The sequence below is a fragment of the Aythya marila genome, assembly GCF_965140915.1.
Source record: "Aythya marila genome assembly, chromosome: 1".
Taxonomy (NCBI): Eukaryota; Metazoa; Chordata; class Aves; order Anseriformes; family Anatidae; genus Aythya; species Aythya marila.
Genome location: NC_139042.1, coordinates 35,824,813 through 35,841,407, shown reverse-complemented (window position 1 = coordinate 35,841,407; position 16,595 = coordinate 35,824,813). Strand labels below are relative to the sequence as shown.

Below are 16,595 nucleotides of genomic sequence, written 5' to 3'. Positions count from 1 at the left end.
TATGTGATAAAATTTTGGATGTATAATAGAAAGCAAGAGAAGAAAAATCACTAAAGTAAAAGTTACTTTTATGGAACCTTTCTCCTTTTTGAAGAGCAGTAAGTATAGGGGAGAGGTGTGAGCATCAAGTTACAGCCAACACTTCCCTTTAAGAAAACTAATCTTATGAAAGTTAGCACGAACACTTTTGATTCTTTCAGCTCACCAACAGGCAGGAGTCACAGGATTGTGTACTCTAGAACTGCTTAGATCAGTATTTTTGAAACATGATACACTCATCCAGACCTAAAGACGCTAGTTTTCCCAGCCTGCTTAGTATTATCACAAAGCAATGCTGGAGAAACTACCTAAACCACACGATGCTGTTTTAGTGCTTTACGTGTTAGCCATAAATGAAAGCACAATCCAGCAAAGCCACTAGATTAAACATCGCAGTAAAAACATCCACAAAATGCCATGGGAAGTAATGACATTTCTCTTTTAAGTTAAACAGTTTTTCCTCAATTACAGCTAAACAAAGTTGTGTTGCGCCTTGGTAATCAACAAGGAGCTTTTGCTTTGAGAACGACTTGCCAGTCGTTAAGGAGGCAGAGTGCTGACTAATAAGGGAACTACACTGATCAATTAAAAAATAAATAAATCCGCTTCTAGTCAATAGTGCCAAAAAGCCTCCAGGCTAGCAAACAAGATGCAGAGATAGCACTATTCGGACTCATTGAAGCGCGCTCTTCCAAAGCACACAAAACGTTCAACTCGGGACTAACTGGGGAGAAAAAAAAAAAAAAAAAAAAAAAAAAAAAAAAAAAAAGAAAAGAAAAAGAAAACCTGACTTCAAGCCTCAAGCGTTTGACTCCACTTGTCCAACCTTATTGACCACCACAGGGTTAGTTAAAAGGAACAACGCCACCCCAAAGCCACAGCCCTCAGCCAGGAGGGTGCAGACCCGGGAGAAGGGCAGGCAGGCAGCAGGGGCACGTCCCGGGGCAAAAAGCCCCCTGCCAGCCGTGCTGTGAGCTGTGCACACACCGGCCCGGCCCCAGCTGGCCCCAAAGGCCAACAGGAGAGGCCTAAAGGGCCCCACACACACCCGTGGGGAGCCGCCGGGACACGGGGGGGGCTGGAGCCTGAAGGGGGGGGGGGGGGGGCGGCCATCGAGCGCTTCACGGCGCGAGTCGAGACACAAAAGAAGCGAGCCCCCCCACCCCAAAATAAATAAATAAACGGATAAATAAAACACCACCGCAGCACGCGCTGATATAGCGAGTTACGCCCCAAAGCCAGCAAGCAACGGAGGGGCCGGGAGCCACGGCGCCGTGCCCGGGACACGGCAGGGTCCGGGTCCGGCCCCCGCGACATGGCGGCGGGCGCCCCCACTTACCAGCCCGACTCCCCGAGCGCCGCCCTCGCCCTGTCGGCCATGGCGCCTCCCTCCCGGCCTGCCTGCCTGCCTGCTCGCCGCCGCCGGGGCGGGCAGCGCCCGCTCGGTTTCCCCCCCCGCCCCTCGGCCCGCTCCGGGCAGCCGGCCCGGCCGGCTCTCGGGCTAGGGGAGGGCGATGGAGGGAAGGGACGAGAAGGGAAAGGGGGGGGGGGGGGAGGGAAAAAAAAAATAAATAAATAAAAAATAAAAAAAAATGAGGGGGAAGGAAGGGGAGGAGGCGGCGCAGGCAGCGACGAACAAAGCCCGCGACCGGCGCCAGCCCCGCTCCACACCCCCGTGTGGCCGCTATGGGGAGGAGGGAGCCCGGCTGGAAGCCGCTGACGCCATGGCGGGGAAGGGAAGGGAAGGGCTGAGGAGATGGCGGCGGGGCCCTGCCCGCGGCGGGGCTCTGCCGTGTGGCACCGGCCGTCCCGGGTCCCTCGGCCCGGAGCCTCCGGCCCGGAGCCGCTCTCGCACGGCTCCTGGTCGGGATTTGTGTGGGGAAGGGGGTGGCCGAGGACCTCATTTATCTCCAGTGGGAAGAGTGTAAATAAATACGGGTAGCACTAATATCGTCGGGTAGGATGAGTCCCCTCGATGTCCTCGGGGTGGGTGGTGGGGTAAGAAGTGGGTTTTCGGGGCAACAAGATGTAAAAGAGGCTGTTTCTACGTTTGTGTCTCTCTTAATATTTTGCCCTGAAATGAGCATGGAACTTTATGGTCTGCCTTTTTAATGGGTTTTTATAACTTAAAAGTATGGCACTTTTTTTTTCATTTTCACTGGTATATGTATCTCATTACTTCAGGCTACTTCAGTAATTGACAAAAAGTGTTTGTTTGGTTTTTTTTTCTTTACCTATATGCTCTAGTATTCAAAGAAATAAGAAAAAAAAAAAAAAAAAAAAAAAAGAATGTGAGCAGGTCATCAGTTAAGAAAATGCCTATCTTAGTCTTGGTCCTCAAGGTTTCTGCCTGCAGGTCAGTGCGGCTGCCTTTTGAAAGACCATGACAATTAACATTAATCAATCGTGTCTATGTGCCGTAGCCAGACAATGTCAAATGTTAATTCTTTTGTGCTGTATGGAAGTTCCAAAACTTAGGTACCAACTTTGTGTATTATGTATGGGTCATTCTCATCCTTGGGATGTTGCAAGTTTCGTTCTTCTTCAAATCAAAACTTGCTGTTTTTTTTGTTGTTGTTGTGGTTTTTTGTTTGTTTGTTTTTATCCACCCAAAAGCCTGGCATTGCCAAACTGACTACCAATCACTCAGAAGAAGATTTACATGTCACAAGCTGTGACTTCTGCTGTACTGACCAACACTGTTGTCTCCTATATGCTTTGTCCTTATTCATACTGCATTGAATCGTCCTATGTAATATACAGATATAAACTCTTGGACAAAGGTTTTGTTGCCAACACACAGATTGTCCGGCGTGGCTCCTGTTTTTCAATAATTTACACTTTTTTTTTTTTTTTTCGAACCAGTTACAAAAACTTGATGCAGAAAAAGAAAACAAAACCTACATTGTTGAGATGAATCTGAGCAATTTTTTGTGTTGTACATATAACTCTTGAAGATTTTCTGATCTGGAGCCTTAGCAGAAAGAATATACTCCTAGCCCTCTAATGAGATTCTACTTAAAGTAGACTGACACATCTTTTCTGGCAAAATCTCAAAACAATGAGTGTCAAGTCATGGAAGTTTCAATCCACATGCTGGTCATTTAAAAAAAAAAAAAAAAAAAAAAAAAAAGGAAATACTAAGTAGGAAACTGCAACAAAACATTTTTGATGGAAGTGCATAGCAATCACCAGAGCCATCTACGCAGATCTGAATAAACTGAGCCAACCCAGTCATGTTGTTTATGGAGTGAATAACCATATGACTTCGGGATTTTTAAAGTTTATACAGTCCCATGTCATGGCAAGACTCCAGATGAACAAGAGTTTCCAAAGCGGTAATACCAAGGAGAAGTAAAACAAGAGCCCTGAGATATACCTACTGTGTGCCTGTACCAAAGTTCTTAAATTAGTAGCCTGACATCAAGAGAGTCATTCTGAAATGTTAGTGGCTGAGTCACACCCTTCATTCCAGCAGTTTTGCATGATGAACAGTAGTAGCTGCTGACATGGAAAAGTAGCAGCAGCAGATAGGTGGAATGGTAGTGCCAATTCAGTTACTTATTATGCAAAATAAATGGAAATAAAAGAACCTCTTATTTAGACTTTGACCTGGCTGCACATGAAATGATCAAGAAAATGTTGTAAACTTTGTTGTAGCTCAAAAAGGGGTGCCTGTAGAGCCAATTAGTAAGGGATGGAGTATGACCTAGGAGAAGATAATGAGAATTGCAGACTGTATGCAAATATAAGACTAACCTTATATTAGTTTAAGACATGGAAGCTTTTCCTAACTTAAATCTTCATCAAAATCAGCAGGCAATTATACTGGTGATTTACACCAGCAGATGGCTATCCATTGCAACTCATGGCACAAAAAGCCATCTATAAAGAAAAGGTAGTAACCAACGTTGTTCTTCATCAAGGTGCTTAGGCATCCATTCTCACAAATTCATTATATGCAAGATGATATATAAATATATACATATATATACATACACGCATCTTTTGTACATGAGAAGTTCCCATTAGTGCATGTTTCTCTGCGAGCAGAGGGCACTGCCCAATCTTTGCTATTTCTAGTTGCTGATAGCTGTGCTGCAATGCGAGGTAAATAATTAGGTCCACTCTAAAACAGGTGGTGATACAATGCCTGCCAGGCTGACAGAAAGCTGCAAATTGGAGGAATAAGACCCTCTGTAACAAGTGTTCATGATAAAACATTCTTAGAGCAGACCTTTGTATCCATCCATCGCCTTTTGAATAAATGAGATTGCTGAAAGTAATGAATGTCAGACTACTTGGGGCTGTACAGAGACTGAGCCTAGACTCCAGCACACCTACAAGGGGCTCTGTGCCTACATAGTTTTCCCACAAAAATACAACATTGCATCATTCTTTACAAAATTCACGTAGACTCCTTATGTCCAAAGTATAATGTAGTTCGATATACTTCACTGAAGTTGAAAAACTCATTCCAGTTTCTCATTCCGAGCACCTGTTTCAAGTGTTAGCTGTTGAAAAGTGTGAGGTTAAAAGGCAAGGTCTGTGATGAACAAATAACACTGCTAAATTTACACATAAAACTTCAGGATTATTTGTGATACAAAATCACTTTTTATAGTATCTTTGAAAAAAGAGTAATTTTCAGTCACTGTGATGGCTTGCATAAATGCACCCACATGCCTAACTGGTTGACAGTTGCATTTAAAAATGCTTTGTGTGTAAATCAGCTATGTTAAATTTAAGAAATACCTCAACCAGTTCCTCTCAGAATGAAACAGGGAAGTGTCATGGAGCAGAGGGCTGGCAACTTCTCAAGGGAAGGCAAATCAGGAACAAAGCACACTAACAGGACAGGCAGGAGCAGCAACCTCACCATAAGGAACCACTGGCAAGTCCAGGTCTGGATCTGGGCCAGAGATGGTGTTCAGGGTCAGACACAGCCCAGTGGTGACCCAGCATGGCCACCACGACAAGGCAGGTCCAAGCTTGTGCCAGGAAGCCCAGCTGGTGGGTCTGAGTCCAGGTCCAGACTGAAGAGCTACAAGCCCAAGTGCAGACCTTGCTGCAACACAGCTGTGATGTAGCCCAAGCAGGGGCAGGTGGCACACCCCCAGCTTAAAAGCAGTCCCCAAGGGAAAGAAAGGGCAGGGCATCGCTTCTGGCTTCTTGACAGCAGCTCTTACTGGCACTGAAGCCAACCTTGGACTCCGCCAGGTAGACTCCTTGGCTCAGCCAACAAAACTCCCAAAAGGGGGATGTGCTCCAGGCCCTGTCAACTAGTCAGTTCTGCAGTTGTGTTAATGTGGGAACCAGTCTGAGGAGCAACTTTTATCTTCATGTATCTCTGAAGACAGGTTTCTCTGTTTTTTTATGCAGAAACAGGCTTAATAGAAAAGCATTCCGAATCATCCAAAACCAGGGTGCGAGACATAACAACTTATTCTGATATGTCTTTTACAAAGGGGTTCAGCTTACAAGGAAAACTGGAGAATTATTAAACTGGAGACTGTATTTGTCTTCTTCAAAGAAATAAAATGCATCTAGTACTATTTATCTTCAAAGTGCTATACATGAAGTTATTTATATTTTAATGACATCTTCCTAAATCAATACAATTGTTTCATTAAGTTTTAGATGTATTAAATTTACTGTTTAGATACTATATGTGTTCAAGGTATGACATGGCTATTTAAAGAGGTAGAGTGGTAAATGGGGAAAGACATTATCTAATATGTCATCTTAGTAGTGCTAACTGCAAGTATGCAACGATGTCCAATAATGTAATGTAAGACCAAAGTAAGTTAAAGTGACCCCTCACCTATGCTATGCTCTGCCTCTAAACCACATATAATTATGCCGTACAGCTTGCTTTTCTCCATTACATTCAGATTATTAACCAACAAAGTGTAAAGTATTACAACTTAATGTTATATGAGTATCATACTGCTTGCATATCTTATATTTATTTGCCTTATTTATTAGAAAAATAGGAGGCTAAGAGGAGAAATTGAATTTAGGCAGCAACTAGCTCCTGTTGTTTATTTTAGCAAAAAGTAACTAGATCCTGTGATTTCTTCACAAAGTCCACAATGTGTGCAGTGTGGGATACAGTAACGGATGGAGGCAGTCCCTCTTCTGTAGTACCAGGTAATGACAGGCATGCAAAGATATGCCTAAAAGGCAGTACCTCCTGACTGCTGCTCATGTGATCCAGGACAACCTGATCTATGACCAAGATGTCATTTCCACAGTGATCTGTAATTGTAAGTACATAAAATGTTTGTTCTGCTTGAGGACCTCCTTTAGGGCAGTGGAAAGGCAGAGAACAGACAGAACTAGCACATAGGGCAAGACAACAAAAGTTAGGTGGGCACTTTTTGTATCAACCCCACAGGTTCCCTTCCATGGCTTGAAACATCCTGGCTGCCTCCATCTCCTGCCAGCTCAGGCTCTGCTCACTTTGGTTCAGCAGCAGGCTCACAGAAGTGGGGAGCTGAAGCTAATGACTGTGCCTGCCAGAAATGGGCAAGAGCTGAACCCAGTGACACTGCACGGGTTTGGCATCATGCACCCCAACCTTGCATGCTGAAACCAACAGTGGGATGGAGACCCTGAACACCAGCCTCTGTGGGAGGCTCCCACAAGGACAATAATGACAGTTTGGTCTCCATTTTTATTTCATCTTTTGCACAGTATGCTTTCTTCATTGTGTTATATAAAGCTCCTTTTACTGAACACAAGAGCCAACAATCTCTACCCTGGATATGTAGCCCAAGGTAACTGGGCCCTGAAGGTAAATGGCCTTCACTTCATGTCACTGTACTTCTAAGAGTGTGCTGGGGTTATGGAGCTGTTTCTCATGCTGTTTTCATGAGCCAGGAGAAAATATGCCTTTTTATTGCTATTATTTTCCTTTCTCTGAAAAACCTGCCCTGGGCCATAGCTTAAAAGGAGTTTGGAAGCATATTTAATCTTAGAGGGATTCTAGATGGCCCTGGTAAACAAAAGTGACGGTCTCTCAGTGCCCTGTGATGGGCCAGTCTAATCTGATTTGGCTGCAGTCAGGAGGATCAGCTTTACTGCACGCATTGTTGCTGCGCTTCAACCAAAATAAGCGCAGCTGCTTGTGAATGTTTTATCTTTTTTGTCCGAAGGGGAAGGGCGGTAGTCAGCACTCAGTCAATATGCATATTCTTTTTCTGCCATAAACTTCCCCAAGTTGTAGACAAGTAGTAAAGAGGGCTAGTTACTACAGGTGTTTCTCACTGGGGAGGTGTTTGCTGCGGGTGAGTAGCCAACCATGACCAGTTTGTCTCAAGACAGTCAAGGGTCTGTCATCTGTTACGGAACTTGGAGAAGGAATTGACTTTTCACAGAGTAAAGAGAAGGGAAAATTACATAAGTAATGATTTTTTAAAAGGGGAGAGTGAGGAGAGAGGCTTAGAAAGGAGCAGGTTGAAGAGATGAAGCAGAACAGAAAGAGATGAACAGCAGGCACATCTTGAAGCCTGGAAATTGTTAAGAATTACAAAGTCTTGGATATAGTACCACCACCTATAGCCAGAGACTGTGTAGCAAGGTTGATGTTGTAAGGACAGATAACTTTCACTAAGGCCACATATAATATTTTTGTCAGGCTGCTGTAATTGACTTTGCCATCTGGCTGCCTGCTCCTGGACCCTTTCGGTTTGAACACACTCGCCACTTTCTCCTGCAAGTCACTAAATGCACGCAGGCTACGGTGATCTTGAAGATACAGTTCGTGCTGCCATTATGTCAGTCTTAAATACAGCATCATTGCTGTCAAAAGGCAATTATCAAGGCACTGTGGTTGTCAGGATAAGGCCATTTATATATGGCATAATGATGCTATTGCTAAGTCTATGCATGGCTGCTTGTCAAAACTTGGACGGTTCTGATCTGAATGTTAGCGCAGACAAGGCACTGCAATGATCACGAGGGTACGATGGATCACTGAGTACAGCAGAATGTAATCTCGTATAATTATGACACTGGCAAGCCCCCTCGGAGGGCCAGCAGAAGGGCTTGTGTTTGTCAGTGATGCTGGCACAGCTCAACCTACTGGTCCTCTGGACACTGAATTGGTAAATAGCCAGGGAGCAGAGGATCAAACAGCATATGGCTTCGCAGACTTTCATCGGGCTGCAGTAAACATCCCAGCCCTTAACAGCTGTGTCTCATCTCTAACAAGATTACCTTTAAGAGACTGATACCTTCTGCACTGAATGGAAATCTGGAAATAAGTGTGCTGCTGTCAAGGCTCTGCGTGCACTCAGAGGCTCTGCAGCCTCTTCCTTCCTCCTAGGGCTTTGGCTGCCTGTGCTCCAGTCCAGCTCTGATACAGTGCAGCTGTAGCTTTGGATCAGGCTGCTGGGAAAAGAGCTGTGTGAGAAGGAGCCTCATGGGGGCCTCCTGCCCTTTGCTTGCAAACTGCGCTGAAGCTCAGGCCTCCATCCTTGAGAGCCCTGAGCGGAGAGCTCCCGCCTGTGTCTGGCAATGTGCCTTGCTGATCCTGAACCAATGATTTGACTTCCTGACTTGACCTTGTCCCCACTTTACCACTGTTTAGTAGATTATCATGTTTAGTAGTCTTCATAGAATCATAGAATATACCGAGTTGGAAGGGACCCATAAGGATCATCAAGTCCAACTCCTGGCACTGCATAGGTCTACCCAAAAGTTTAGACCATGTGACTAAGCGCACAGTCCAATCGCTTCTTAAATTCAGACAGGCTTGGTGCAGTGACTACATCCCTGGGGAGCCTGTTCCAGTGTGCAACCACCCTCTCAGTGAAGATGAGGGTGGTTGCACACTGATGTCCTTCCTAATGTCCAGTTTAAACTTTCCCTGCCTCAGCTTAACACCGTTCCTGTGGGTCCGATCACTGTTGTTTACAGAGAGTAGGTCACCTGCCTCTCCACTCGCCATCACAAGGAAGTTGTAGACGATGAGGTCCCCCCTCAGCCTCCTCTTCTCCAGGCTGAACAGGCCCAGTGACCTCAGCTGCTCCTCATATGTCTTCCCCTCTAGGCCCTTCACCATCTTCATCGTCCTCCTCTAGACACTCCAACAATCTTGAATATTGGCTGACCCTGGCCACCAACATGGTACCTTCTGAGGTACTGTGGGATTGTGCCCTTCTTGGTAGGATCACCGCCCTCCTTTGCTGTCACCCTCAGCTCCCAGCTTGCCTTCCCTTGCAGGGCAGCCCATGCATGCTGCCTCCTGAGAGCTACCTCCCTAGAGCTGTAAACTGTGTTCCGTCAAGAAACGTGTCCCACCAGCAGTCAGTTCATGTCTGAAACAGGTATATGTGTAAACTGAACAAAGCTCAGTAACAATGGAGATATTGCTGAAGGCCAACTGCTATCCATGCAATCTCTCAAAATGGTAACTGCCCTCCATTAGAAGAACAGTAGGTAGGGAATCTCTCTGAAGACCTCTGCTTTCTTCATGCTTTTCCTGCCTTTAAGTTGAATTTGTTATAGTTTTTCTCAGTGAAACTAAAGTTGATAGTAATGGACACCACTGGGCAGAACCACTGATGAAGGGCTGCATGGTGAAATCACAGTACACATATGGAACTGATGAGTTAAGGAAAGCACTTAGAGCACTGTTCCAGGCATGCTAAAGGCCTTATAGGATATGCGTCATGTGAGAGGGTGCCTCACACAGTGTTCGGGTAGCTCTCAGGGTGACATAAAATACCTGTGGTATGGGCATGGATGGAAGACCTTAGAGTTGCCTACCCACCCTCACTGATGCCCTTGTTAAAACTAAGTCTATTCCTCTTAGGGTAGGGCAGCAAAACCCAAATACTGAAAATGGTAGAAGCCCATAGTGGTAGAACCTAGTGCAGGCCCAGGCACCATTATCCTGCATAGTACACTCATGGGATATGGCCTTCGTTTTTAACATAGATTAAATCGTATATTGCAGACGCACGGAGAAGCAGTGACTACCTATTATGCAGCAATATATATGGCTGTACAGTAACTCTGTATATTGGTTTTGTTAATATTACTACTAAAAACATAAAGTTTAAATTTTTTATATCCACAATACCACAGAAGACATCATCTCTCTCTATGGTCGGTTTGGGGCATAAATGGTCCAGCAATCTGTGTCAGCACTTGACTTAATTGCAAGGTGGGAGAAGAAGACCAAATAAATAAATACTGTTTTCTCACGAAAATCTAAGAAGGTTATTTTCAGATCATAAAAGATTCACTCTGTAGTTTTCCTCAAGTGCCGTCATATGTTTGTGCTTGAGGAAAAGCAAGTTATTGGAAATCTATGCCAGGCTCCAGCTAAGCAGTTGACTTTCTATCCTTGATTGAATACACACTAAACAGGCAAGAATGTTTTTGTGTTATTTCCTGGCAGTGAAAATATACTATGTCATGTATCTTTCCTATTCAGATGTGGAAGCTTTTGCCTACCACTGCTTTTTCCCTGTAGTCTGCAGTCCCAAATCAGCACAGTTTGGAAAAATAACTAAATTTCTTAACAGCTTTCAAGAAGCAGCAAAATCAACTTCTGCGACACTTATAACAATCAAATGTAATAACTAGGCAAGTTATTTGCTGACCTTCACTTATGAATGATTCAGTTCCTTTCTCTTCTGATTCTGCTTTTATTTATATATCTTTTCTGTCTCTGTTGATTTTAGTTACTTTTCTGCCCTCAGTGTTCCTTGTTTCCCGCCTGTTAGCAAACACAAGAAGCAAAGAGAATCTGAAAGAATCAGCAGATCTTCATAGTATTTTTTTTAATCTTCTTTCAACAGAGAACTGTGCCATATATTGTGAATAGCTGCAGAATTATGAAGGGATAGAACCATCCTTAAAGCTGCCTTACATGTTTTAGGTTATTAAAAGAAACATTATTTTTTCCAGCTATATGTTTCAGATAACTTTTAGGTTAAATTCTGCTGTTCTCGGAGGTAAAGAATGAAAAGAAGCAGAAATGCTGGAGCCCTGAGCAACTTCTCATTATTCGCAAGTATACACTTTGAACTTACTTGGCTTCGATATTTATCCTGAGTGCCTAAGATACGGAGTCCATACAACAACAGGGGGATAAAAAAGAAAGGAAGAGCTTCGAAGACAGAAAAAGCTGCACAGCCCCAAATCTGCATCTGCAAGTGGGCTCCCACTGCCACAACTGTTTTAAAAGCCATATCTCCCTTAATTCTGTACAAAGGTTCAGTTTTTCCTCAGCCTACAGAAAACAAAACAAAACAAAAAATGATTCAGTTCAGAAGCAAATACATGTGCTAATTCAGCAACTACTCTATGCAGAATCCAACAGATGAGAGCCTGGGGGACACAAGTATGCTCCAGAAAGCACAGTGCTGTCTGGCAAATAAGTGAACCATTGAGAACTGGCACTCACCATGAAAAACAAGCAAAAGGAAGAAAGAAAAAAAAAAAAAAAGAAGAAGAAGAAGGGGAAAAAAAAGGGGGGGTGAGAAATGAGAGATCAGAACAAAAATTTCTAGAGGAAGATAATAACAATTGAGAGAATAAAGAAAAAATGACAATAACTGGGCCACAGCCTAGAGCAAAGATTTGGGCTACATGTGTCAATGGGAATTCAGTCCAGTAAAAATGCAATGAATCAGAATAATTTTTTATTATGAAACAATAATATGTCACATAATGCTGCTAGTAAGCAAACCAAAGTAAACACAACATACAAATATACAGATAGGTCATTAAGGACTCCCTTCTTTCTCCTGGTACAAATTGCCTTTCGGCGTGGAGGGGGAATACAGATTTTATAAGTTTATATTTTTCCCTCATCTGCCTGCAAAGCCAGAAATAATCAGTACTCTGTTCCACCCTCTATAAAATTCACTGAGGCATTCCTTTAATTATGCTTACAAATGCTTATGCTTGTGGGGCTACAATGTGAACCAGGCGCCTGGCTGGAATAAGGGGAGCTGGAGAGAAGAGATGCTGAGGTTTTTATTTTAAAACAGATCCCTTTTCTGATCTGATTCACACTGCAGTCCTGCAACCACTTGTGTTGACATAGGGGTAGAAATTAATTAAGTCAGCACTGATGTTGAAGACAGTATATCATCAGATCATTGCCTCTTTGGAGAAAACAAACCCATTATTTGTGGAGCAGTGCAGCTGCAAATTAGAGGTGTGAGGAGAACGCATAACTGAGGGGCATATGAAAGGCAAATGTGAGAGGGACAGGAAATGTGTGTGTGGGAAAGGCATGTGGAAAACAATAGAGGGAGAGGGAAAACAGGGTTAAAATGTGGTATGGATGTCTTGGCCAACTCACTGACAATTTTTGTAGAGCCTAATTAAAACTTTCCAATTTTGCTAGGTTTGTCTATTTTCAGATTTTCTGCAATTACTGCTGTAACTGAGACTTCTCAGGTTTACATCAGCAGCTACGCAGGCATGGGACTACCATACTTTTATCACTAAAATTGAAACAGTTGTTTCCCATTAAAGCACAAAAAGCAAAGCAGCAGAGCAGAATCCACCAGCAGTTTTTTATCTATGCTAGTGCTTGCAACCACGTTCACTTAGCCCTATAAACAGGGTAGCCTGCTGTTAACAAATATCGCCTGAAGTAAAACACTAAACAATCTAAAAGAACCTTTTATACCTATTTTACATATTTATTTCCAAACATCTCCTAACAGTTGCAGTTAATGCATTAAGGTGCCCAATCCCTACTGGCTGTGCAAATCATTCTTTCCCATTTACGCCAGCAGTATTACCATGGTTACATTATGAGAATGTCTTAACCTGGCAGGTGGCTTATCAAAATGCCTACTACCTAGGCAATCCTGGTAAACAATCTCTATTTTTCCATCAAACAAATTAGTGTATCACATGCTCTGTTGTCCAGATCATGGTGCAGATCATTTGTTTCTTTGTTTCTGGGTTAAAAAATAAAAATAAAAATAAAAATAAATAAAATGCAATTCTCTTAATATTACTACTTACCCATTGCAAAATTCCTAATGAATCATTTTATTAAAATGCAGTTTCCTCTACTTGCACTTTGATATATCTAAAAATCTCTGTAAAGTCAACAACAATAACAATAACAAAGCCTTTTGAAACCCACAAAAAGCCAATGTAAGGTTTATGTTTATAACTGCAGTTAAGAATGGATTTTAAATCTGAAAAGATCCCGTACCAGCTGGAGGCTGGCTAGCTTTTACTTGTGTGAGAGGATTATTTGGAAGATGCAAAGCTCTGTATTATTGTTTTTTAACTGATGTTTTCAAAGATAAATTCCTGAAGCTTTGCATATAGATTCAGATGTAAACAGTTGTGGTTGACAATACCAGAATTATTTTGTCATGGAAGTTAGAATATTTGGCTACTAGGTATCCAGATAAGTCACTCACACACAAACAGCAAAACGTTCCACAGAACTTGAAGCAACATGCCTTTGTGAGAGGATGAAGAACCAGGAATATAGAAATAAAAGTGAAAACATAGCAGTTTTAGCATTTGGCTAAAAACTGCTAGCAGTTTTTTGGATTGATGCTACTGGTCATTGCAAATCATAGCCTAATAGAAAGCCTTAATAGCTCAGTTATTTTAGCTGTAATTCTAAAGATGTTGTAATTGGCCTGAGTCCTACATGCAAAAGCTTGCTTATATTTTTGTTGCCTGGCTTTTAGTGAGGTGAAATGCTAAGGAGCAGAGAGAATTTTCATTCTTAACACTTTCACGCTGTTTGCCAAGATGTATTTTCTTACCTGAATATATGTCAATGTAGTAGCTTAAATATAAGTACCTAAAGTATATCACCCTGAAGCATGTAGATGTTTCACAGATTCATTCATATCACTGACCCATACATTTTCTGTTTCACTGCAGAAAATACCGATCTGTTGGGTTTCTCAGCTTATGGGCACCTCTCCTGGCTCATACTGACTCCTCTGCCACATTGGTGAAGCTTCTTTCCTCCAGTTTTGAACTGTTGCTTTCAAGTTCAGAGACTCTGAAATCTCGAGTCACTTAAAAGTGACTCCAGGAACTTTTTGCAATAGAGGAGAAAGCTGAAAAGCCTTCAGTATTTAAATAGAAATGTAAGTTTTGAGTATAGTATAAATGCTTCAGATCTCTTAACCTTATTCATCAATTAACATAGCTGCAACAGCTGGGTTTTGATCCATATTTTCAGAGAACAGTAATGCTGCTGATACAGCATTTCCAGTTCCGTCAGAGGAATACTGAAGCAGTTTTCAGAACATAATTTAAAAAGTACTCAGTTGACAGGATGTTTCTTCAGGGAACCATTGATCGCATTCTCAACTTGCAACAGAAACAGAGATAGTCTTCATTTTAATTTCAATATCAGCAATGCCTTAAGTGACGATCACAGCTAACCCATTTTAATGACAACCCTGAATGTTTAGAAACTCTAGCTATTCAATATACTTCTGTGCAGAGAAACAAGAACAGATGGATACTTCCTTAACACCTGCTGCTGTGGGAGTCTTTTGAAACACTTGCAAGTAAGAAATTATTACCGCTATAAAATGTCTCTCCGTTTTATTTGTTTAGAAGATTTCTATAGAGCACACATACAATTTATTTTAGGTTTCTGAAGTTAGGTTGTACTTTTGGAAAGCTAAGGAAGTATCACTTACTGAAGGAAAGCTTATTTCTATGCCTCATAAAAAGAGGTTTTAGGATATTAAATTGAAGATTTACTGCAATCTGTTGTGTAAGCAGGCCAAGAGATGTGCATAGTGTGCTACTACAGGAGTACTAGAATAGCTCCAGGGACTAAGAGCCCAGTCCTGCAAAGCAAAAGGAGTTCCAGCGAACAAGAGAAAGCTTTCTAGGGGGAATCACAGAAAACTGAAGCCTAATGCCTTTTTTTTTTTTTTTTCCCTCAACTACACACATTGCAGAAAGATGAAGTGCAGAGATTTTTGCTCATAATTGTCTTAATGGCCTTCCTTGGGTGATTTAAATTTTCCTTTGTTTCTACATGTAGCCAAAAGGAGAAAGACAAATTATTTAATAGGTTTGGAAAGCTCTGCTCTCTCCATTCTCTTCTGAAGTTATATTCATTGCTTTTTGTTTTGTTTTGTTTTGTTTTGTTTGTTTTTGGGGGGTAGTGTTGTTTGTTTTATAGAATCTCGTATGCAATAGATTAAAGAAATAAAAATGTAAATTCTAAGGATCTGAAAGTAAAATGTGATTAGGAATTTTTATCCACCTAGATTATTTAATGAGATTCATTTTCATTATGATCAAGAAATGGCCAAAAATAGCCGTAAAAACTGGTTACTTTAAATATTAAAAAAGAGAAAAGAAAAGAGAAGAAAAGAGAAGAGAAGAGAAGAGAAGAGAAGAGAAGAGAAGAGAAGAGAAGAGAAGAGAAGAGAAGAGAAGAGAAGAGAAGAGAAGAGAAGAGAAGAGAAGAGAAGAGAAGAGAAGAGAAGAGAAGAGAAGAAAAGAAAAGAAAAGAAAAGAAAAGAAAAGAAAAGAAAAGAAAAGAAAAGAAAAGAAAAGAAAAGAAGTTTGACTTATTTCCAAAATGAAAAGAACATATTTTCTTCCTGTTGTCTTTTGGCATAGGTGTTTCAAAAATGAATGCAGGTGATTGGGAATTTGGAAAATGGAGAGCATATCTAACACAAAAGTAAGGCATTTCTTCCAACCAGCCACTGAGGATTAACCATTAGCACATCACTCTGCTTCTACTTCACACATCACAGAGTTAAAAAATGAAATAAATAGACTGACTATTTACTCCAAACTCTCGCATAATAGAGGTCATAATACCTCACCCAGTAATTCCTGACCTAGAATTTCAGACTGGGCTGGAGGACACCTTTGGGAAAGATACACAATCATAATTTAAAGGCTTCACATAGCAGCAAGCTCATTAATTCCCAAAGTAAGTTGTTTTTATTGTAAATTGCAATCATGCTAACATTATCCACATTATTTTAGCTTGAATTGATATGTTTGTCTTCAACCACATGATTTTTATACGTTGTCTTACTGATTTGTGAGTTCTGTGATCTAAGTCTCTTCCCAGTGTACATCCTGATCAAATAATCAGTGACTTTCCTCTTGGATAAACTTATTAAATGAAGCTCATTAACTTAGCTTTAAGGTATGCTTTTTAAGGTATGCTTAAGGTTAGCTTTAACTTAGGCTTTAAGGTATGTTTTCCAAACTTTGCCCAATTAAAAAGATTTAGAAGAAACCTACAAATACTATTTGCTCTATATAAGAGTAGACAGAAGAAAATAATGATTTCTTACTCATCTCTACACTAATGCCATATATAAGCATACAAATACACTTTTCCATTTTCTTGGTAATTTATCTAAGGATCACAGCAATTACTTCAGACACTTCAAATATAAGGTTGTCCTGACAATTTACATGCATCTAGGATAAATCTTGTAATTTGTTTTGGCTTCTTTGGCTTCTGAACACATAGATAAGTTTGCTGTATGTCTAGGATGTGAATTCTAAGAGATAAACACTAGACAGTGTTTAATGTACAA

The 16,595-nt window shown here is 41.5% G+C and overlaps 1 protein-coding gene across 2 annotated transcripts in view; it reads right to left on the bottom strand.

Annotated features, from left to right (window-relative positions):
* Nucleotides 1–1,570, bottom strand: part of TDRD3 (tudor domain containing 3) — a 103,910-nt gene extending 102,340 nt beyond the window's left edge. The window contains exon 1 of one of the 2 annotated variants that reach the window (XM_082772460.1): nt 1,379–1,570. In XM_082772460.1, the coding sequence (XP_082628586.1) occupies nt 1,379–1,419 (41 nt within the window). In that variant the 5' untranslated portion in view covers nt 1,420–1,570. The remainder of the gene's footprint in view (nt 1–1,378) is intronic. The other variant, XM_082772461.1, reaches the window with a different exon arrangement.
* Between the last annotated feature and the right edge of the window lie 15,025 nt (nt 1,571–16,595).